This window comes from Opisthorchis viverrini (assembly GCF_000715545.1).
Source record: "Opisthorchis viverrini unplaced genomic scaffold opera_v5_3, whole genome shotgun sequence".
Classification (NCBI taxonomy): domain Eukaryota; kingdom Metazoa; phylum Platyhelminthes; class Trematoda; order Opisthorchiida; family Opisthorchiidae; genus Opisthorchis; species Opisthorchis viverrini.
In genome coordinates this window covers 1115260-1138610 of record NW_008751659.1, presented here as the reverse complement: position 1 = coordinate 1138610, position 23351 = coordinate 1115260, and the positions used below count along the sequence as shown (strand labels likewise).

Genomic DNA, 23351 nt, shown 5'->3' with positions numbered 1-23351 from the left:
CGTGCAAGGTGATGGAACGCATTCTGAAGCGAGCTATCCTAGATCACATTTCTTCCAGAATCTGATATCTACAGCTTAACACGGATTTCTCCCAAACCGCTCTTGCGTGGCAAACATGCTCATGTTTATGGACAGCTTAACCCAAGCCAAGGACGAAAAACTCATATCGGATGCCATATTTTTGACATCTCAAAAGCATTCGACCTCCTAGACGTTTTGTGTGTCCATGTCCACATTTTGCGGACGACTTGAAATCCTGGAGTACCAATGCCAGTGCCCTCCAACTGCACGTAGACGCTGCCAAGCAGTGTTCGTTGGACTGGCACTGGAGTAGAATGCCATGTTATGCATTATGACAGAGGACCAGTAAATATCGTGAGGATAGATGCCGGAGAGAAATCGGGTATCCGGGCCCGGGTATCGTCCCGAAAGTCCTTCGCCATTTTACGGATGATCCGACGCACCTTCTCCCGTATTACTCGCATGGACTTCCAAATACTCTATGGGGCCTACGTCAGACCGCTCCTGGAGTACGCCAACCAAGTTGTCTACTCAGGACGCACGAAAGACGTCACCCCCATTGAGCGTGTTTAGCGGGCCGCTACGAAAATGTTTGCCGGCCTCAAATCCGTGAACTACGAAGCGCGTCTCGCGATGCTTGATATCTTTCCTCTGGAGTACTGTCGCCTCCCACGGGACCTAATTCTTACTTGCGCCCTGTTTGAACAAAGCTTGGCAAACAGGTTTTTACCGTTGACCCAGCAAACATCCGGCGGTGGCATAATAAGAAAAATTTCAAGCTCAGAACACACACAATCATTACACAAAATTTTTTCTCATTTCGGGTAGTAGCTGCGTGGAATGACCTTCCTCCAGCGGTTGTCCACGCTCCTTCTAGAACCCAGTTTAAAGCACTGTTAGACATTTATTTATGCGAATCCTCGCGCTGGCAAGTATACCACCCCGCGCTGAGAACATAAAGAGCAGTGCTACACCCTTTTTTCAGTTGTGCATTTCAGATGAACGACAGCCGCTGACCTACAAGAACAAAACCGACCCGGAAAACTTCGGCAAAAGCCTCGATCCTGTGTATCAATCCGTGAATCCGTGAATCCGTGAAAACTTCTCCTTATCCCTAGACCATGAGAAATCGGCATAAACCCTTAGCCAGTAGTGTTGATTCGGCGCACCTTCCCGTGTTGCTTTCATGAACTTCTAAGTAATCTGTGCGGCCCACTTCAAAGCGCTCCTTGCGTACGCGAACCAAGTTTTCTACTCAGGACGCACGAAAGACGTCACCCCCATTGAGCGTGTTTAGCGGGCCGCTACGAAAATGTTTGCCGGCCTCAAATCCGTGAACTACGAAGCGCGTCTCGCGATGCTTGATCTCTTTCCTCTGGAGTACTGTCGCCTCCCAGGGGACCTAATTCTTACTTGCGCCCTGTTTGAACAAAGCTTGGCAAACAGGTTTTTACCGTTGACCCAGCAAACATCCGGCGGTGGCATAATAAGAAAAATTTCAAGCTCAGAACACACACAATCATTACACAAAATTTTTTCTCATTTCGGGTAGTAGCTGCGTGGAATGACCTTCCTCCAGCGGTTGTCCACGCTCCTTCTAGAACCCAGTTTAAAGCACTGTTAGACATTTATTTATGCGAATCCTCGCGCTGGCAAGTATACCACCCCGCGCTGAGAACATAAAGAGCAGTGCTACACCCTTTTTTCAGTTGTGCATTTCAGATGAACGACAGTCGCTGACCTACAAGAACAAAACCGACCCGGGAAACTTCGGCAAAAGCCTCGATCTTGTGTATCAATCCGTGAATCCGTGAATCCGTGAAAACTTCTCCTTATCCCTAGACCATGAGAAATCGGCATAAACCCTTAGCCAGTAGTGTTGATTCGGCGCACCTTCCCGTGTTGCTTTCATGAACTTCTAAGTAATCTGTGCGGCCCACTTCAAAGCGCTCCTTGCGTACGCGAACCAAGTTTTCTACTCAGGACGCACGAAAGACGTCACCCCCATTGAGCGTGTCCAGCGGGCCGCGATGAGAATTGTTGCCGGCCTCAAATCCGTGGACTACGAAACTCATCGCGCGGTGCTTGTTCTCCTTCCTCTGGAGTGTCGTGGCCTTTGAGGGGACCTAATTCTTACTTATGCCTTGCTAGAACGAAACTTAGCCATCAGATTTTTCACCATTGACCAGCAAACACACCGCGCGGACGTGGTAAGTATATTTTCAAGCTTAGAGCGCACACATTCATTAGGCCAAATTCTTTCTCATTTCGAGTAGTAGCTGCGTGGAATGACTTTCCTCCTACGGTTGTCCATACCCACCCTAGAACCCAGTTCAGAGAACTGTAGACAATTATTTATGCGAATCCTCGCGCTGGCAAGCATATTGTCCCACGCTGAGAACATAAAGAGCAATGCTACACCCTTTTTCAGTTGTGCATTTCAGATGAACGACAGCCGCTGACCGACAAGAACAAAACCGACCCGGGAAACTTCGGCAAAAGCTTCGATCCTGTGTATCAATCCGTTGATCCGTGAATTCGTGAACTTACAACACCATTTGTTTTAACTTACTATCGCGTAAAACGCCATCATTGGGGGCTCTTTGTATTTTTGCCAGTGCCCTGGTTCTCCCGGCATTTATTATGTTCTCGGATCGATGTTGCATTTGAAGCGAGAACGACCCATGCGGACATTTATTGCCTGCGTCGAATAGTTGCATGAAACACATAAAATCTACGTTTTACCCGTTGTAATGCAAAAGAAACGTCGAAGTGCCGTGAAGAAAGAGCAGCCAGTTTACTGTATTTGTCGTTCTAATGACGGAGAACGTTTCATGATGTGGGTTGTGGTGTAATCGTTTCGAAATTTTAGTGCGTGTGATCGTTGTGAAGAGTGGTATCATGGGGATTGCATTAACGTGACTCCTAAGCAGGCTGAACAGATCGAGACTTTTTACTGTCATCAATGTCGACGTAAGTTATTATGGCTTTTCGGTTATTGTGTTTCAGGAAAAGATTCCTCCCTGCAGATAAATTACAAGTCAACTAGGGTTCAGCGACCTAGGTCCTCTCGGCGGCCACTGAGTCCCGGTAGCAGCAGTGATGCGTACGCTGATCAACCTTCCCCCGCCAAGTTCACAAAATCCAAGCGAAACACGCTTACCAGTGATGAGTGCACAGGTCAAGGTATGTTATTTGTTTGATAACTCGTCCAGATTCAGGGGCAGGTAATTTGAAGCATGACAGTCCTAGAACAGCTCCAGTAAAGGGCGAGCGGAATTATACAGTGGATTCCAAGGTTTCTCCAGCCAGCATCATCGATGGATTCGGTGATTGTACTGGACCTAGCTCCCCACCAATCACTTACTTTTCGAGGAATTACTGGCCTCGGGAATCTGAACAGTTCAAGTACGACGAAGAACCCATGCCAAATTTGTCCCACTCCCAACCTCCAAAGTCCAGGGCGGCGTCTCCGCGCGCCCGTGCTTGTGGTAATTGTCGTGGTTGTGTTCGTCAAGAGGACTGTGGGCAGTGTGATTACTGCCTTGACAGACGCAAATTTGGCGGTCCGAATCGTATGCGTCAGAAATGCCGCCTCCGACAGTGTGTTGGTTCCAGTTCCTCTCGAATTCGACACGTGTCGCAGAACATGACGGCCCGTCGACGGAAACAACAAACACTGCAAGGCGTTCTTTTGGGTTCATCGCCGTCTCGATTACATCACTATGCTGATTTCGAGGATGAACCGTTTGAGGTGCCTGTGGATTTTTCTCCTCGGCCCTACATCGATCATGGATCTACGCTTTATGGTCACCATCCGTCTACTCAGACTGTAAATGTCGGCAGCAAAATGCGGAGAGGCGACCATAGGCTGCCGTCATCCAACGAACTTGATGGATTATCCTCGAGATCTTACCAAAGGCTTCATCTGGACGGTGAGTAAATACACTGGAATTTGGTTGGTTTTTTTATTGCTCGAAATCTTGCTATCCGTAAACTAGACTTCTTTGTGCATGCCTGTTTTTGCTACTTCATGGACATCGTGCCATCCGTCCGCTTTTAAGGTTGTAGCGCACGCGCTCGCAAATGACGCGTCGGCTTCTCACGAACGTCTTTGGTGTTTTGTCCATAGATGTACCAAGTGACTGCCATACCGGTAGGCATTCTTGGCTAGAGGCCGAGCACGTATACCCCTTGTCACATCTCCAACATCCACATGCAATCGCCAATAACTTAAGCAGTTACGAGCTGGAATCCCGGCGTCATCTGTTGTGCCCACAAAATTCGTCGGCGTTTCTAGACGGCAGTGCAACCGTTGTATTGTGGGTGGCCGTCTATGGGTTACGCCTGCACTGAGCCTGCCAGACTGCGCGATAGGGAAAAGACGGGGAACTGGGGACACGGCTGTATTGCCAGAACAAAACGTACAGAGCGTCTGCGTAATATTTAGGATGACTAAGTAGCCAAATATGGTCGTTCACTTGTTCGTTCCGTACAGCCAATGGTGGCGTTCCGGTTGTGAACAGTCTCAGGCCCACTACGCTGGTCGTATGTTGCTAAGCCGTGTTTGGTGAGAGCTGCCAACTCACCTACTTTCCGGACGTGTCGAACCGATGGTGACCTTGGGGATGCGTCACTCTCTGTACATGTGCTTTTTCTTCTATCTGGGCGCGCCCTGACATTTCCCCCTTTTGGAGATGGATCGTACGTTCTCAACCTGGGATTTATCTGCAACCGTTTTGCTGGAATTCTTCGTCCAGTTCTCATTTGCAACGGAGATGGGTTGACGCCAATATTCGAATCTGTTGACTCATTTTTCGATTGCAGCTCGAACGTTTCAAGGAGGATGTCCAACGGTAGATTCGTTTTTCTTTCGTGTATCGTACCGGGTCGTATGCAATGTCGAATTTGATTAGCATGCCTAATCCACACTGTTCCGCCAACATCTACTTCATAGATGACGTTCCCTCTTCGTCGCAATATAACTCCCGAACTCCAGCGATTCGCTGAGTAGTCTCTGACAGGGACGGAGTCTCCGCGGCTAAAAATACGTCCAGAGCGACACTTGCCGTTGAATTGTCCTGGTTGGTTTTCATCATCGGTCTCTGGTTTTTTTGGGGCGCAATGCATCAAACAATGTCTTCACTTTCCTCCCAAACATAAGTTCCGCTGGAGACTTCCCATTAGGCGTACTTGGGTTTGGTGTCGTCCGGTAGTTGGTTAGGAAAGCATGAATGACATCGTCCGTTGGTCCCTCCCCTCAAGATTCAAACAGCGCTCGTTTAAAGGAACGCATAAATCTTCTAGCTTATCCATTTGATTGAGGGTGGTACGACAAGGATTTAATGCACTGACTGCGACCTTCGGAGTCCTTCCAAAACGAACCAGGCAGCTTTCTGAATATGTTCGGTTTCGTCGCCTGTGTCTTGTAACAAATAGTATTCAGTGGCCTGTCCGAAAGGTTTAGCTTGTCAATCCAATCTGATCCTAACGTCCAATCCAGCACGATCGGACACATGACAAATCCTACTTACAGCGATACCTCCAAGAGTCATGGAACATTTGAACTCACCGGTGAGTTTCAGTAAACTTCCGAATGCATTGTGTGCAGCTTGTTTGGTCCTGGTTAATGCTGGGCTGCCAAGAAATTTCCAAGTTCTTTTTGAGATGATCGTGATGTCTGATGCCGTGTGCAGCTGGAGACGAACAAGTGTGCTGTTAATACACACTGACACGTATTTCCTCCTGTTTACGTGTGTGTGTTGATGAGCGGCCAGGCCGACGCGAGCCTTCGGAAGCTTGGAATGGGAAGTTCCGGTTCGAGAATACCTCTTAGGTGCTTGCCTTTCCTCGCCGTGACACCGATCTTCTTTGTGTCCAATACGGGAGCACCTGCTGCAGCGGTGTCTTCTGAACGGACAAAAATTGACGAAATGCCACTGACCACATTTCCAGCATACCGAAGGTGGTTTCTTGTCACCATGACGGACAATATGCTTCTGAATCGCATGAACAGCATTGCTGGGGCCATTTTCCTGTATCATGACAGTATCACGCTTCAAATTCATCAGGCGCTGGCATTCCGACGTAATATTCTGTAATGTGACGTCTGGGTTCTGCTCAATCTTGCTGGGGATTCTCGTTCTCATTTCTGCGTCTTCAGGGGACGTCAACCCGCACATAAATTTAAGACATTTGAACTCAACCTCTGTCATGCTTCGGAGGTGGAAACGTTCACACTCCTTGTTGACTTTGCCCGCCTGCGTAACCCAGTCTTCTGAAGCATTCTTGTTCAAGTTCATACAGTGAAATTGACGGCTTAACAAGGAAGCCTGTTCTCTGAAGATTGACGATAAAACAGCAACGGTTTCATCGAAAGTCAGGTCACTTGGTTTTCGTGGCAAAATATAGTTCGTAAAGCGTTCATGTTCGGCCACTCCGATTTTCCTGACCAACTGTCTTGCTTTCCAAGAATCTATGTTTCTCAGATCCAATCTGAAAAAGTCTTCATGCTTGTTGAACCAAGAATCAAAATTAATGCATGAGATCGGATCGAACTAGAATTCAGGAGTCGCTTTGAGCATCATGTCGATCGCTGAAGTGGACGGCTGAATAGTATGGCTAATCGGCTTCTGTAGTGACAATTTTTCGTTAAGTGTCTCGATGAGCTTTAACTGCGCCAGCTTAAACTGTTGCTGCTGCTGTTTGAGGAGAGAGTGCATCTGTTCAAATGAAATTACCAATGTGAACACTTGTCTGCCAGTGTTGTATCTTGCAGGACCGTTACGCCTGAACTGAGCCTGCCAGACTGCGCGCTAGGAAAAAGACAGGGAACTGGAGACACGGCTGTATTGCCAGAACAAAACATACAGAGCGTCTGCGTAATATTTAGGATGACTAAGTAGCCAAATATGGTCGTTCACTTGTTCGTTCCGTACGTACAATGGTGGCGTTCCGGTTGTGAACAGTCTCAGGCCCACTACGCTGGTCGTATGTTGCTAAGCCGTGTTTGGTGAGAGCTGCCAACTCACCTACTTTCCGGACGTGTCGAACCGATGGTGACCTTGGGGATGCGTCACTCTCTGTACATGTGCTTTTTCTTCTATCTGGGCGCGCCCTGACAGGGTGCTAGTCTGTCTGCAGTTTCAGTAAGAAAGATCAGAGCGAGGGCCGGCACACCTCAGATTGATTGCAGTGGTCGCAAGCCCCATTCTTTGCGTAGCAAATCCTAACCCTGGACACTTGTCAGAAAGCGGTCGCACGTGTTCTGTTTCAGTTGACTAGGTTTACAAGAGGCTGTGCTGATCAGTCAATACCAGATGAGCCCTTACTACAAAGAACTTTGACGAAATCCATAAGCGTGGGGTTGGGGTTCGAACTAGCAGTGGTTGGTCAAACACATGATCACCTAATTAGTATTTTCACTGAAGAGAACAAACAAATTAGGTTCTATTAGACTGAGGCTGAAGCCTCCAAATTGTAATGCTGCAGGATTGCAGTCCGTGATTATTGAGGAAAAATTTGAAAGCTCAGGTAGTGTAGATGATCGTTCGTTTGTTTCTTGAGCTGAGCACTGTGATTGCGAACGCCGCGCCACTAATCGAGGTAACATCATTAGTGCGTTGGTGTCAGTCGTGAAGGTATATAGTCTTGCCAACTTTAGGAAGTATCAGGAAGGTCAGATTCCTGAAAGTAACCTCAGGAACCTCGGAGCCTATTGCTCCACCAAAATCTCAACAGGAAAGCCAGCAAACATCCAGGCCAGTCAATGATTCAATCAATTCAGCAAAAGCGGATGAGTGTTCATGCACGCTACAGAAGCACAACCGAACGTGGTCTGCTTTCAGGCATTTCATAGAGGCACGATCGATGTTGATGGGTGTTCACCAAACGCCTCTCAGACAGCCTGGATCAATGTCAGAATGTCCCCTTTAAATAGCATGGGGCTGTTGTAACTTTTGCTCGCGCACTCGCAAGCACTCACTAGCTTGTTTGGAGCTGTTGTGTTCCCTTCTGCGAGCCTCTTTTCCGGCACTAGGCACTGGATTGGGTCAACACCAGATTCCACAGATTGGTGAATCAGCAGATATAACCCGAAATCTAACAATAACAGGTCTGTCTGCAAACTGGCCACTCGGATGAAGCTAGAGATGGATATATTTCCTCAGCGTTTTTCGTCAACTAGCTTGTTATGGGTTACGAAATTAGCCATAGCTGAATTGGACTTTACGAAGCCATAGCCCTAATGAAATGCCAGACAGATTTCTCACCCTGGCTTCTATCACGAAGACTTTGAGATTTTGATTCAGCATCCACAGCAGACACACGATGTTCCGTTTCACTGGCTACACCGACAGTGAGAAGAAGAAGGCTTTCGCCGCAGAGTTATTTACTAGAGAACGGAACAGTTACAGACAATTGGACAGGGAAACAAAACCCTCATATGCATCTATTTTTACAAAAACTGAATATACACCTCCTTGAACGTTTCTTCCTGAACTTTCCTAGATATTCATTGACTGTTACTAAAATGCAAGCAAATGCTACAAAGCGAGTCCACAAATTTCGTAATAGATCTCATTAATCAGGAGAGGCCAAGCTGAATTACGAGAAAACACTACTCGCATGCCTCATCAGTAGTATCCACCATTACAGTGGTAGCGAACATGTTTCGCTCACTAACTCGGGAATGTCGATTTCCATGATACTGGTTATGAATCGAGGCTGCGAAGACTTTTGGTCGCATGAAGTGTTACAGGTTACACGGAAGATCGTGGCGGAAGATACATATGTATTTGTAATGCACTACTCATAAGTTTGCCGAAAACTCTTCGACAGCCCACAACAGGTTTCGCCTATCTTAGGGCTCAGTTCCCGTCAACCTTGTGTTCTACTTGGAACCAAGTTGCACGAAATTAGCGAAATACACTCATTTTCAAGCGAGTTTGGTTTTGCAAGAGACTCATCCGGAACCCAGCTGAGTCTCTCGTAAGGGAAGCTTGCTAATGTAAGCTGACGCTGGGACTGAAACTTCAAGAACAACAACTTTCTTGCAGAGTACTACTCATAGGGTTGCTAAGATCTCTTCGACCACTTTTCAGGGTCCATCTGAGTAGTTATATCTTGAATATCGTAACAATTGAAGCATGATGTAGTCTTTATGTGATACTTTCTTTGAAGAATATCACAAACGAGAGTTTCAGCTGGGGCGATTCAACTAGTCTCCTGTTAAAACCAAATAGGTGTGCATACGAGTGTAAATTGCGGGCAACAACATTCCCTCTGGGTGTTGGATTAGCCCTGGCGCTTTCATGCTGCGATTGTTTCGCCCGCCTCCTCCGCGTGAATCAAATGTGCATCCGCACTTTTATCCATTTGACGAAGACAACCACAACGCCGAATGTTCGCAGTGCATGCCTGTGCCGAGACTCAAACACGGAAACGGTGTCTAGGATCCAGAATAGCAGGGGATGGGATGGACCGTGATTTTCTGCTATCTGACAAGTACCGGTGAAAGGAAGAAGGCCTTCGCCGCGGAGTTATTTACCAGAAAATGCTAACTGACAAGTTACAAACTATTGGACAGGGAAGCAAAACTCTCCGTCTTCTCCTGAACGCATCTTCTTAAACTTTTCTGGATATTCATCGACTCAAATCATTCATTGCTCAAATCCAAGCAAATCTACAAAGCGACTCAACAAATTCCGCAACAGATCTCTCTTTTCAAGAGACGCAAAGTGAATTTACAAGAACAACACCTACTACTCGCATGCCTTCCCCATCTGTAGTATCATCGTTACACCGGTGGACGACCCCAACGCCTCAATGAATGCCGGCGTAACAACAGTGCACAGTGTATGGTCCGGGTATCTGATGCACAAGAATGAAGAAATTTATCAGTACTAAAGAGCATTAGGCTGCCAGTCATGATTTAGGCGGATGATATTGCTTCCTATCGATCTGTATCAAAATGTGTTGTTCCGTTCATTGATGAATTCAAGGTCGCTATCGAAATACCGCCCGACGATTAAAATGGGATTTAAAACTCCCGTAAATTAACAACCCTGTTTTCTACTATCATGTGTGATCACTCACCCTTCTCCCAGCCTGAAAGAAACGCTTGTTATGGAAGCCAATTTTTGTTACAGGCCTTTTCAATGAAACCTTGGAGATGGTTTCATGGTTGCATAAAGATCCTTTCCGGCGTTCATCATACGCTTATATGGATTTTGTAAACGTAAAAATTTCTGCCACATTCTCAGTGGCAGCTGGACGTAAATAAGTACAAGGCGGTGAAATGGAGTTAAGCCAAGAAGATAAGAAAGTGATCGTGTTTAGGTTATAACGTTTTAGAGAAAACGGAAGAATTTGAGCCACTGGAATGTCCTTACAAAAAGAAAATGGGATGCTAAAATACTATCTGTTATTAGTAGAAACACAATGGGGATAAACAGATCAAATGTGTGGTCAAAACACCGACGGTATCACATCCGAATGGCCCCGGAAAGCACGTCCTGGTAGATACTTTCTGTGAGTGGTACGTAGCATTTGGACTGCTTGTCCAGAATGTAAAGATGATCCTTGGTGTTGGTCGGATCAAAGCCGGATTTCATCAACCCGCGCTTGAGCAGTTTGAATGTGTCTGCAATGTAATCGAAGATAAGGTCGTTTTTCAGTGAAGAATACCTCTCGCTTGCAGTAACTTGACATTGCGTGTTGTTTCATTTCAAACCAGAGTCTAAAAAAGCGGTTCCGAAATTCCAGTTCTGTCGCTGAGCCTGCACAGATGTTTCGTCCTGCAATCAATAAGCCTGTGTTTGTGTTCCACATTTGTCAGTGCACATATTTCAAAGGCTCGAATCCGTTTGCTAACTTGCGTCACATGTGTCATAAACGCAAGTATCGCTCAAGTATCGTGTGCACTAGGCTACAATAAGGGCTGAATTACTGTATGGTTGCGAAACGTGGCTTCTGCAGACAGGTGACATCAGGTGTTTTGAGGTTTTTGACCATTGATGCTTCAAGTGTTGTCTCATTCGATCCGTGGTTTGAATTTAGACCTTCGGTTTCCGAATTATTGTTATTTTCTGTCCTGAAGCGTTGTCGGGTCATAGGGCCAGATTGGGCCTCACTAGCACTATCCAAAGACTATTGTATGTCTGTTTTACCTTGTCTGGTTCGTTTAAACTAAGTAAGGAGCAAATTGTATTCTGACAAACAGGTCAGTTATTTAATGTGTCCTTATCGGAGCGGCCGCTCAAACTGGAGGTGTGTATTACTTGATGCGGATTGGAGCAGGGCGACAGTCAGAGTATGGATGGAAAAGGCTGAGGACCCAGGAGCTAGGCTTTGTTCATCCATAACTTTGACACCAACTACACAACAGGGGCGCAGCTTTGACAGGTGGCTCAAGTGGTTAGAGCGCGAATTTACTGACCGGGAGGTCCGTGGTTCGAACCCGACCTCTGCCATTCGACTTCCCCTGTCTAGGCTTGGGCTACCTGGCAGTATCCCAGCCCTCGTGCCTCCTTCGTGTGGCATGGCAGCTAGGCACCAAAAGGGTGCTACAACTGAACGATGATGATGATGATGATGATGAGCTGTGACACGGCTTCTGGCCGCAACAATGTTGCAGCATCTAACCTCTTTATATGGAACAGGTCCTAGTAGCGATGCTTTGTTAGCATCCCCACACCAAGTGCTTCGGTAGCGTTATGCACACCACTGACCAGCACTCAGTATTCCTTGGCCTCGAAGAACTCTTGGACTCTGGGTAACACGACTACGCATTTTCTCATCGTCCTCATCATGGACAGCATAACGTCAGTGTTGAACACTTTTGCTTCTCTGCGGTACATTTGCTGAACGAGTCCCTGAAGTTCATTGTCCAAAAGACCGTGGGTTCGGGTACCGAAATCCTAACTGGACAGAGATTAGTGGACGGGACTGTTACTTGACGATAGTGCATCCGCATTACAGTTACAGTCCAGTCCTGGTGGCATGACAGTTAGGCTACAGGTGGTACAGCTGGACGATTACAGTTACAATTCACCCGCATAAACAACTCCAAATTGAATGTTGATAGTGATTCTTTCTGCATGTAATTTGGACCGTCGATACGGCCTTCAGGATTTCCCATTTTGTACTTCTGTGTAAATTCTGAATGAAGTTCACTTATTTCCACAGCTTCATAGGCCTTGGCTGTGCTGTGCTAGCTGAGTTCACTACATGCTTAGTCAAACCACAAACCAACATACCCGAAATTTCGCTTCAGAGACCGATTTCCAGTTAAAGGGCCAGGAATGAACGGCCTTAAGAGTAGCCCTAATTACTGGCTGTGAAACTTGGTCTGTCCGAGCTGAAAACCTCAATTTCCTCCAAATATTCGGCCGCCGTTTTCTGCATATCATGATGTGCGTCAACTGGCTGCAGCACGTCTATTCAGTTTTTCCATGAGTGATTACTCGACCATTTGTGAGAATCTTTTGGATAACAGGTAGAGCTTATGTGGGGGGGGGGGCATGTACCGTGCACGCACTCAGTCTCCAGGGGGGTAAGCAAATAGGCTGGTGCGTAGTTCTTCGTAATTCTTCGAGATCTTCACTGGCGGTCCAAAGAAATAGCCCCACAAGGTTCGTCTTGAGAGAAACAGGTCGTGAACCAAAAACCGTGCGTATTGGATGTAGGTGGAATCGGTAGAGAGGCTGGGGAAGATTCAAAATGTCTCTTCATTGGTCTATTCGATTTCAACAGGTGATGAACTCATGGATTAGCTCGCTTATTTCTGAACGCTAACGGCTAGTTATATGAAGCAAGCAGAGATGACTCATCAACGGCCCATATAAGGCCTTTTCTTTGACCTGCTTACTTTGATCTTGCATCAAACCAACAGGGAATTGACGTTTTACTTCAAGGTGTGGTTGATTACAAGGTGACCTAATCAAGAGTAAACGGCAGTCCAACAGTTGGGGGGAGTTCGGAGTATTCAGCGTTCACTTTGCGTCAGTCGTCTCACTAACGCCAGTTGTAACACGATATGAAGTGAGCACGGTAGGTACACAGCGTTCGTCGGTGTAGCCCATAGAGGTGATGTCAAACTAAATGCCACATCAGTCTGGAACCCTTTTAAGCCGGTGGCTGCATCAACTTCGGGGCATCGATGAGTGGATCTGTCTGCTTTCTGCAAAATCGCATACTTTTGCGGAGACCTTTGCATGATTCGAACTTACATGGGTGTTCCAGTGGGGCTGCTATGGTGAATCAAACCACTCGACCAGTTGTGTGGATTCTAACTGGATCCAGTACTGGGCCTTGGATCGCGGGTACCAGTAAGATATCGCTAACGGCGATGGCGAATTCGTAAGCTTAAAATCCAATAATTGTTAACTTCTATGTTATAGCATAACTGTCTGCATGGTAAAGGCATTTCGTCGGACCTAGCCGACGAACATGTGGATGGTATAATCACGTCGAACAGAGGTGTCCGCCAAATGTTTATGTGGTTGAGTATGGGATTTGTCGTTCAATCAAAGCTGTGTTCAGTTGGTGCATACGCTGAATATACCAGTAGTTTTTTGTTCCTTTCCCCTTGTTGCCAGATCGTAAATTATCTTAATACCAAAGAAGGAGCCCTTGCTTAATGGGTTTCGGGGTCGCGTTGTTTTTATCCTTGTAGCAATGGTGTAGAATGCTCATGTGTTGGAAGGGGATCCCCTTGTATGAATGCAGTGGTAACAGAAATCGCGTCTGGAAACCTAAAGCGAGTATTCGAGCGTATAACATAGAGTAAGATAGGATTAACTAGATAGGCGTCGATCCGATTCGTCACCAACTGACGATTGCAGGAAGATGTTAGTTCACCGACTCCTATCCAACGGTAGGAACGAATGTTTCGCAGTCGAACTGTTCTGAATAAGAAGTGTCTCGTCCGGCAATGAAGGCTTTCATTGGAAGGGATGGCTGGAAGTGACGAGGTGGATTGTTCGGGCAATGGGAGGCGGCTGCAGTTGGATCTACCGAGACGGGTACCGTATTGAGCGACCGGGCGGAAGCCTCTCTGCTTGACTGGGTATCTGTTGACAACGTCTATTCGCGAATCGTTCGGCAATCTTTGTGAGGGAATTTCGAGAAAGTGAGGTCCATCGCACCCTGTTTCTTGTTTCTGCTTACGCCACTACCAACTGTAACTGTGAACCTATCAACGACAGTTTGTGGCGCTCTGGGTGCTCTTTTACAATGGACCAAAAGCTCTGACATCGTTGTGGTTGCTGCTGACACGAACACTCAGGTGGGTAGATTAAGCTCCGCTGATTCCCGGTTAGGTGATCGTTTTGGGTTTGATACAAGAAGTGCGGGCAGTGGAGAGCACCTGCTTCAGACATGTACCGGTCACAGACTTCCTTTACGGTACCGATTTCTGGAACAGCGGAAGTCACTTGGCAACGTGGTACATACCAACAAAGTAGGCTCTGCCGTTGTCAGTTACCGGTAGTGAGGGTCAATCACTGCCTGCCAGTGTGGGCTCCGACCTTGCACCTGTCTGCTGCTACCTTCCGTTGCGCTTCTTAGACCTACGCAAAACGCACACACCTCTCTTAGCTACTGAGAAGCTAGGGGAACCAAACGAAACTCAGAAATGGCCATTCGAAAGCTTACCGGATTGTCTGATGTATGTTCACGACCACTGAGGGCAGATATCCGAAGCATTACTCGAAGGTTGAACTTGTTTCTCTGGTACAGCCTATCCAACGTGATACAAACGTTGGATCTCTGATAGGGCGGTGGCTTTGAAGAAGGATCAGTGATAGTTCTCACCCGCCCGCAACCGCGACTCAACCCGACGCCCATCCATACAACCGAGAAGCTTGGTGGACCCGAAAGGCGGAGGAAATAGAATATGCGAGAAATGCTGGAAACGCTCGTAGGCTATTCAACTTTAGTTTCATTGGGTGTCGGGAGCCTTTTGTCGGAGAAACTATCAGGGACCAGAATCGCTCTCTGATACCCAGCAAAGGAGAACTTTTTGACCGTTGGGCACAGTACTCCGAACAACAATCTGGTCGGCCACTTGCCGTCAGTCCGGAATGCCGGCCTTAGACAAAAGCGGATTATGAATATACGACCCTCTTTCTACATAAGCGTCATCCTACCAGTACCTGTCTATCTCGGCTGAAGAGACCTTCCCAGACGAGACGATAATAGTGCTCAGCTTTGAAAGAAGTACTCGTAGTGAATATAATAACCATAGAAATGTTGTTTTGACTGCCATGGTAACAAAGCTTTTGGTGTCACTGATTCTTTGTCGTCTTACGGCGGCACGTGAATCCTTGACCCGTGAGCACCAAGCGGAATCTTGAAAGAATGGAGACGCTCCGTCAGTTGTTAGAGTCATATGTACAGACCACCCACACTTCCGTTGCTCTTTGTTTTCAAAGCTTTCAATTCGGTCGATCGATCAGTGGTTCTGACTACACTTATAATTGGTGAATACCATGGCAGTTTTCGAACATACTCCGCTCCCTATATTCACATACTTCCGGGAGTGGTGAGTTCCTTGGAAGGTTCCCTACCAAAATTGAATTCCGGTAGGGATTTCCACTGTTTTCATGTTAAGCTTCAATAATGAAATAATGAGGCGAACTCTAAAAGTTGAACAAAACCCATCTTTCGCCAGACGTTTTGCGGCTTCAAAACACAGTCTCTGAAAATGTCCCCTTTAATTCAAGGAGAATCACTAGTAGTTGTGAAGGATTTTGCATGCGTCGGTGGTTTTATATTAGCTTTGACGTAAGTGAATCTTATGAAGTCAGTGCACGAATCACAAAGGTCGGAATTAAGTTTGCTAGTTTGCGCCACTTGTGGCGCCAAAAAGGCTTATCACTGGGTCTCAAGTGTCGCGTGTACCAGACTACTACTAAGAGCTACTTGGTAGTATGGTTGCGAGACGTAGCCTCTGTGGGCAGGTGGTGTGAGGTTTCTCGATGTTCTGACCAGCGACGCCTCAGACGCGTTGCTGACCTCAAATGACGTCAACGGGTTCGACCGCAGACATTGCAGACATTGTCAGTTACGTTCGTGCTATTACGACTAATGAAGTGTGTACACTCAAGCAATGACCTTTCCGCTCGATATACTAAAATAGTAGTAACTCCGGCAGAACCAACAATGACAGCCCCTAACTAGATAGTGATGTATATAGGCGAGATCAGTTCAATGGCCATAAATGAAGCTAGGATATTCGTTTGAGGCAGACATACAGCCCATATCAGTACCAAGTGAGTCCTGTGTGTGCAAGAGCGGTCTTCTGTCCAGCGTATTTGAGAGTATGAACGTTAAAGACCGCTGGCTATAGTGGGTGTCAGAATTCGAATAATATCTTCCAACTGCCTACGACTGACTGAGGTACGGTTAGACGTTGCAAATAACCGCAATCGGGGTAAGGGAAATGCTATGGGACATGCTGCGGGCTTCGGGAGTAGTCTTTCCGTTTAGCCATCACGCTGCAAGTGAAGACTTTCGATGACAACAAGCCGCAGCCGAGGTTAGGTGTGGTTATGTGACCTCCAATTGGTTGGGATAATGCCAGGGCTCCCAGATCTAAAAATAGCAACCGGGATGCCCAGCTGGCTTAAAAGCCTAACCGCAAGAAAGCAGTGGCCGCCACACTGGTCAAATTTTTTTAGCGACCAGGTCTGTGAATGTTCTGAAACCGAAGTAGAGGACCAGTAGACGGTTATTTGGTCCTCTAATTTTTGCTCGGTTTGGTACGAGAGGCTCTATGATCGCCACGAATGGGCACAAACAATCACACCGTGACCCAATTATCGGGACACTCCTGCTTAAACTACCTTTTCTTCCACGATCAGCCTCCATCCAGCTGAGGAGATAGAGGAAGCAGGAGACTTCGGGAATTTGCGTTAACTTTTCCGGCCGATAGGCGCAACAGGCCTTGAGAGAACTGGTGAACAAAATAATCTCTGATAACAACGACTGGCTTATTGTTATGACTTGCTGGACGGTAGTGCAACTATGTATCGGTCCCTTGGCTTCCTGCTCCACCCAATATGGTATATCAAAAGGCACGGCAGCTCTACACAGCCCTTTATGGAGACAAAGGAAAATTAGTGCAACTGTATTTATAGGGTGGTCACAGAGTGTTCCACAAGGTCGTGCCAGAATCTCCGTGAGGGGGCGAGAAGCGTCGAGTCAAAGGTGTTTGACTCGGATTGGCTGGCATTCTGACCAATCAGGGCATGCCTTTGTTTGGTCCGTGTCCTGCACGTGACACATCCGTCCAAATGATGTGGTGCTCGGTTATTAGGGACGGCTGGCCTCCGTACACCTCCCCCTTGAGAAGGCTGCTTTGAACTCCACTATGACGACTCATGGAGGTTCTTTCGCATGTCGGTCCGTCCCTGGGCTGCCAGCATGCTGGTCTGGAATCCGGTACCCTCCACTTGGGAGGTATGTCACGGCTGTCCGGTGTCCCATGCGACGTGGTCCCCTCACCGAACCGCAGTCTGTTGCTTGAAGTCGGCTCACTTGACGCGGCTGTGCTGATGATCTTGTATCTCGTGTTTGACGCAGTCAACCCTGCGTCCACCATGGAGAGCGTTCCCTACGTCTTCGAAGCAGTGGCTGGTCTCTGTGTGACTGTTGTGGCGTCCCTCCTGCCGGCCCCCCTTCTTTGACTTCCCGGACAACAGTAGAACGATCCGCCTGAACCCGCGACTTTAAACTGAAGAGTTCAGACCACGGGCGACACGTTGCGGGCTGCTGGCAGGGTTCACCAAATCGGACTGAGGTGAGAGGGCTGCCGGTACCTGACGCCCGAGGCTGGATAGTCGCTGTGTCGCGTATGTTCCATCTGGCCTCCGGTTTGGCTGTAACTGCAGCGACCACAAAATCGTCAGGAAGTGATGTTCTCGTGAACGTATCGGAGCCATTGGCAGTTGTTTCGTCACAAACGGCATTGAGGGGTTCATCCAACAGTTGAAGCCCATTAATCCAATCCAGGCCCAAGGAATCAAGGCCTGTATAGTTCGTGAGGTAGCAAGCGCCATTGAGTTGAATCCCCTTGAACGTCACGGAACAATTCAGCTTCCCGGTCAGTTTCAGGCTTCCACCAGATGCATTACGAACGATGCACTTTGTGGGTTCCACTGGTGGCCTTCCAATTTCGTTCCAGGTTCGTTTTGAAATCAGAGTGAGGTCAGAACCTGTATCCAGTTGGAGAGTAACTGGTGTGCCATTGATACATAATGTGACAAATTTACGTCGACCAGGTGATTTCATCCTGAATGTGGCGGTCACAGCCTCTGCCTGCGTCCTTTTGTCGGGTCGGTGTTTGTGTGAGCCCCTGAAGTTGTCTCTGCAGCGTTCTTCTTTGTGACCCTTTCGACTGCACTTACTGCACCTGTGGTTCCAGTAGGGACAGTGGCGTGAATAGTGCCGTTCTTCACAAAAGCAACAGGGTGTGGACGGTTTTCTTCGAGTTCATTTTGCATTTGACTTCCTTTTGGAAGTTACTTTGCATACCATATCAGACTGAGAGAATTTGGAATGTCCAATCATTGCAGCATCAGCCTTGAGGTTGATAAGATGCTGGCACTCGGTGGTAAGTTTCTGAAGCGTCAACCCTGGATCCTGTTCAGTTCGATTCAGTAGCCGGGTTCGAATATCTGCATCGTGTGGTGATTGAAGACCAGCCACAAAGATGACTTTTGAATTGATCCTCGGTCCTGGAGCTCAGCTGAAAGCGCTCGCATTCTCCGTTGACCACCCCGGCATATGTGATGAAATCCTCAGTATCCCTTTTGGTAATATTGAGACACTGATAACGAATGTTGAACAATGAACTTCGCTCACCGAATATTTGGGCCAGAATTTTGACAGCATCTGCGAAACCAAGGTCACGAGGGTGTTTGGGGAGTGTGAAATTTGTGAACCGATCGTGTTCAGCTGTCCCCATTTTCCTCAGCAACAGCCGAACTTTCCATGCATCATCAAATTGAGCAAAGTCGTTTTGAAACATGTATTCATATTTCTTGAACCAACTTTCGAAAGTTCGTCCAGATTCAGCATCGAATTGAATTCAGTAATCGAGCTGGCAGCAGCATCTGCGGAGGAAGACGGAGGCTCAACCGTTTTTGTCGCATTCACCGACATACCGCGCATCAAAGATTCAACAAGCTTCATTTGAGCTTCTTCGAACTGCTTCTGTTGTTGCTGTAAAATTAATTGGAGTTGCTCTGCCGAAATTGACATAGTGGGTTCGGGTTGTCGCCAGTTGTTGTGTCTTGATGTACGGTAGCGGAACTCTGTATCGGTCCCTTGGCTTCCTGCTCCACCCAATATGGTATATCAAAAGGCACGGTAGCTCTACACAGCCCTTTATGGAGACAAAGGAAAATTAGTGCAACTGTATTTATAGGGTGGTCACAGAGTGTTCCACAAGGTCGTGCCAGAATCTCCGTGAGGGGGCGAGAAGCGTCGAGTCAAAGGTGTTTGACTCGGATTGGCTGGCATTCTGACCAATCAGGGCATGCCTTTGTTTGGTCCGTGTCCTGCACGTGACACATGCGTCCAAATGATGTGGTGTTCGGTTAGTAGGGACAGCTGGCCTCCGTACACTTATTTCTTAGAAAAAAGAATGCCTAAATCGTTGAGTTGACTGCTTACAACAACAATTTTGTTCGCTACCAGCTGTTCAGCTTGATTTCTGACCAGGAACGCATCCTGGATAGTGAACTCGGAGACTGCGATGTCTTTGGACATAAGTGAATGCCTATTGTTCCTCAGGCGTCACCGGGCTGTTGGTCCTGACGAACTTTCACCTGCTGTTTAAATATGGAGATGAATTTCTTAGCCGGTGTCCCTGTCTGGGCGAGAGAATCTGCCTCAACCAGCTGGAGTGAGTCGATGGTCAAAAGTGTTTGGTGTCTGACACTGCTTATTTTTCGTCTTAAGAAGACGGGTAACTTGGCAATATCTCGACCCTCGTGCCTCCTTCGGGTAACATGTTAGCTAGACACAGAAAGTGTAACAGCTGAACCACCATCATCGTCATCATCATCAAAGGTAGCACCCGAGAATAGCAGATAGTACTCCAGCCTGGAAGTTACTCTTTTAGTCGCCACACAATTTTGATGTTCTTTATTTTCAAGACTGCGTTTGTTTCTGTCGGCCGGGTCGTTCTTGCAACACCAATTTGCAATAGGGCTTGCCCCAGACATCCGTGAGCACCACGCGCTGTGTATATTCGCACACTTGTGGGCGTCTGAGAGTGCATGGTAAGCTCTTCAAAAACATTCCAGACAGACGGTTTTGTCCGAAAATGACGTCCATTGTCTCGATTTTTATGAGTTCCATTGAATTAATGGGACGAATTCTGTAGGATTTCCGAAACCAGTGATCTCATTTCTCGGAGCGAGAATGTCGTTCACTTTGGAACTGAGTATGCAGGACTAAGGTCGTCCTGTCTTTCGGTATGTGCTTCACATCCAAAAAATGTAAAGTCATGCTCTCATTGGTGTACCACAATAGCTGTGATTTGTCCTGACATTTTGACGCTATGTATTTGTTTCGTTTTGTCGGTTCACCGGATGCCACTTGGAGGTTTTTCATCATGCCTTTGTTGCCTTTTCTCATTGTGCCCCTGGTGATCTGCTATAGCTGTTCCAAGTGTTGTTTCCAGACGTTGGGAATTTGGCCGCAGCTGGTATCCAAACCAGTAGGCAGTTACGGTTGTTTCTTCTGATTCCATCCGTTGCATGTTTTATCAAACGAATACACGTAATTGCTTGATTTTAACACTTCTTCATGGACGAACAAGTACGCTGATGAATAAAGCACAGTGAAACACTGTTTGATGTTCCCTTCCTGTTTAGCCGACCACCAGTCAGTATGAGTTACTTTTAATCGGTTTCACACCAGCGTTTTTAGTTAGGACCATTTTTGAAGCAAAACCCGTGTGACCGCCATGCCTTAATTCGGCAGTTGTTCGTAGCTCACTTCCATCGGATTTTGTACGTTGGCCATGGCATCTCATGGTCTGCTTAGTTTCTGTTTTCTAGCTAGATTGGATTACGGTGCTACTGTATATAAACATAAATTGCTATGTTTGCACGGTAGCAAAGCACCATTTTCACTGTTGATGATGGAAACTTTTATCACCTGTTTATTTGTTTGTTTGTGCGCGTAAAGGTCAAAACAAATGTGAAAAGTATTTCCATACCTTGTCGAGGCTACTCAATTCGCGCCTACCTTACTCTGATTTATGTTTATTAGTATTTGGACGTGATTTCTTGGAACTGGGCTTGCCATTCTCCGTAATTTAACAAGCTGATTTATTAAAAAAGCACAATCTTGAACCACGGGCTGAGCTATTCACACTGTCTTTGGGGGTTTGGTGTCCTTATTTGTGTGGACCTCATGTGTCCTCTGTTTTCAAGCACCGTCTTTTCTGATGTGCGACTCATACGAAATTTCCCAGAGTAGTGGCTTTAAACAACTGATAATCTACAAACCGAGCAAACTGTGTGGTAGTTCCACCTCACGATCATCTGATGTAAATCAATGGATCAAATAATTTATCCGGGTGGAATGTGTTGTCATCTACCGTTTCTGTAGCATCCATTTGGGATTGACTTTCTCATGGCAAATGTTCTTTGAATGGAACAAGTGTAACGCGTAGCATCTACTGCTACTTGCTTGTGGCGCTTTTGAAACTACCCGCATCGCGCATATGTGCAGGAGTTCTTATATTCGTTTTCTGCTTTAGGTTGTCATTGATACAGTTTCCACTGGTGTCGCCTAGTCTCGTCGGTGTAGATTTTTATGATTGACAAGCATTTTTGTTCTTTACAGCCGCGGGAGACGCGATGAATCTACTTGACGATGATTCAGATGATGATTTGATATCCGGTCTACAGCACTGCGCCGGCCCGACGTGCATGTCAAGTCCTATTCCTGGCGAGCGATATTGCTCGGACACCTGCAGAATGAAGCATGCCAAGTAAGTTGTTTTGTAATCTCACCTTATTTATCTCTCGATATGCGGCAGATGACATCAGGTACTAAAGAGTTAGGGTCGTTCCAGTGCATTGCAAATATTTGGGCCCTGCATAGAGAAATTCACGTGTAATCACACCTGTATCGCAACCAATATCGTCGTGTTGGTTTCAATGTTATGAGCTGTCTGTTGTACCGCGTGCCGCAAGTCCCACAGTCAGTCGGTAGCAAAACTTATCATTCACAACAATCCGTTCACACTAAGGTTGTGCGGACGAAACGGGCTGAAGACTGACAGCAACCTTCTTTGGTGCTCATTTTTCCGGTGACAGCACAGTAAATGAAAACCATTTAGTGCAATCTAGTGTTGTTTCGAGCCTTCGTTTCTTCTCTTAAATAAAATAGGTCACACGGTTCTGGGCGCGATGATACCCGTGAAAGGAAGAAGGCCTTCGCTGTTCTGGGCGCATACCCGTGAAAGGAAGAAGGCCTTCGCTGCGGAGTTATTTATTCGGAAATGCCAACTGACCGGTTACAGACCATTGAACGAACAAGCAAAACTCTAATCTGCATCTTAGCTACAAAAACTGGACACAGATCTTCTCCCGAACGAGTCTTCCTGGAGATTCATTGCCTCCAATCATTCGTCGGTCAAATAAAAGCAAATGTTACATAGTGGCCCCGCGAATTTCGCAACGGAATTCCATTTTTCAATCGACGCAAAGCGAAATTCTACTAACAACACATACTAATCGCGTGCCTCCCGATAAGTAGTATCACCGTTGCACACCACTCATTAAAGCTCGTTCGCATGCCATCGATTTTCATTTACCTCCGTCAGGTGGGCTTCGGCAGCGGGTCTACTCGGCCGCTCTTCGGGTGTGTCATGCCACTTGCGAAGCTGCGTCCCATTCACTACTTTCGATCCCCGACCATCTTGAATGGTACAGACGGTCCCCTGGCCGTCGGTGACGACAAACGGCCCTTGCCAGCGGCTGCCTAGCTTTCGCGACCCCAGTCCACTCCTTCCCGGATTCTGGTGATCATTCTGCTTGACATTCTTTCCTATGGGGAACGTTCGGACCTTTCTACTTGCCGTTTTCTGCCTAGTCCTTTCCTGAACGGCGGTCAAATTTTCTCGTGCTCTCTTTCTTTCTTCCTCTAGCTCCTCCGGAGACAAGCGTGTTGCCGGCCATAACCCAATTTCCTGATCAACCGGAAGGCGCGGATGTCGACCGTACATTAACATAAACGGGGACTTGTCTTTGGTTGACTGCGTGGAAGCACGATGAGCTAACAACACCATTGGCAAGTTCATT

At 47.1% G+C, this 23351-nt stretch overlaps 2 protein-coding genes across 2 annotated transcripts in view; both read left to right on the top strand.

Moving 5' to 3' along the window:
- The window catches only part of T265_00308 (hypothetical protein), a gene marked incomplete at both ends in the record, with an annotated part of 11253 nt that extends 10659 nt beyond the window's left edge, over positions 1–594 (top strand). The window contains 2 exons of the mRNA XM_009164053.1: positions 59–123; positions 295–594. Of these exons, the coding sequence (XP_009162317.1) occupies positions 59–123; positions 295–594 (365 nt within the window). The remainder of the gene's footprint in view (positions 1–58; positions 124–294) is intronic.
- A 2180-nt stretch (positions 595–2774) lies between these two features.
- The window catches only part of T265_00307 (hypothetical protein), a gene marked incomplete at both ends in the record, with an annotated part of 37195 nt that continues 16618 nt past the window's right edge, over positions 2775–23351 (top strand). Inside the window, 4 exons of the mRNA XM_009164052.1 lie at positions 2775–2860; positions 2894–3207; positions 3237–3956; positions 21889–22036. Of these exons, the coding sequence (XP_009162316.1) occupies positions 2775–2860; positions 2894–3207; positions 3237–3956; positions 21889–22036 (1268 nt within the window). The remainder of the gene's footprint in view (positions 2861–2893; positions 3208–3236; positions 3957–21888; positions 22037–23351) is intronic.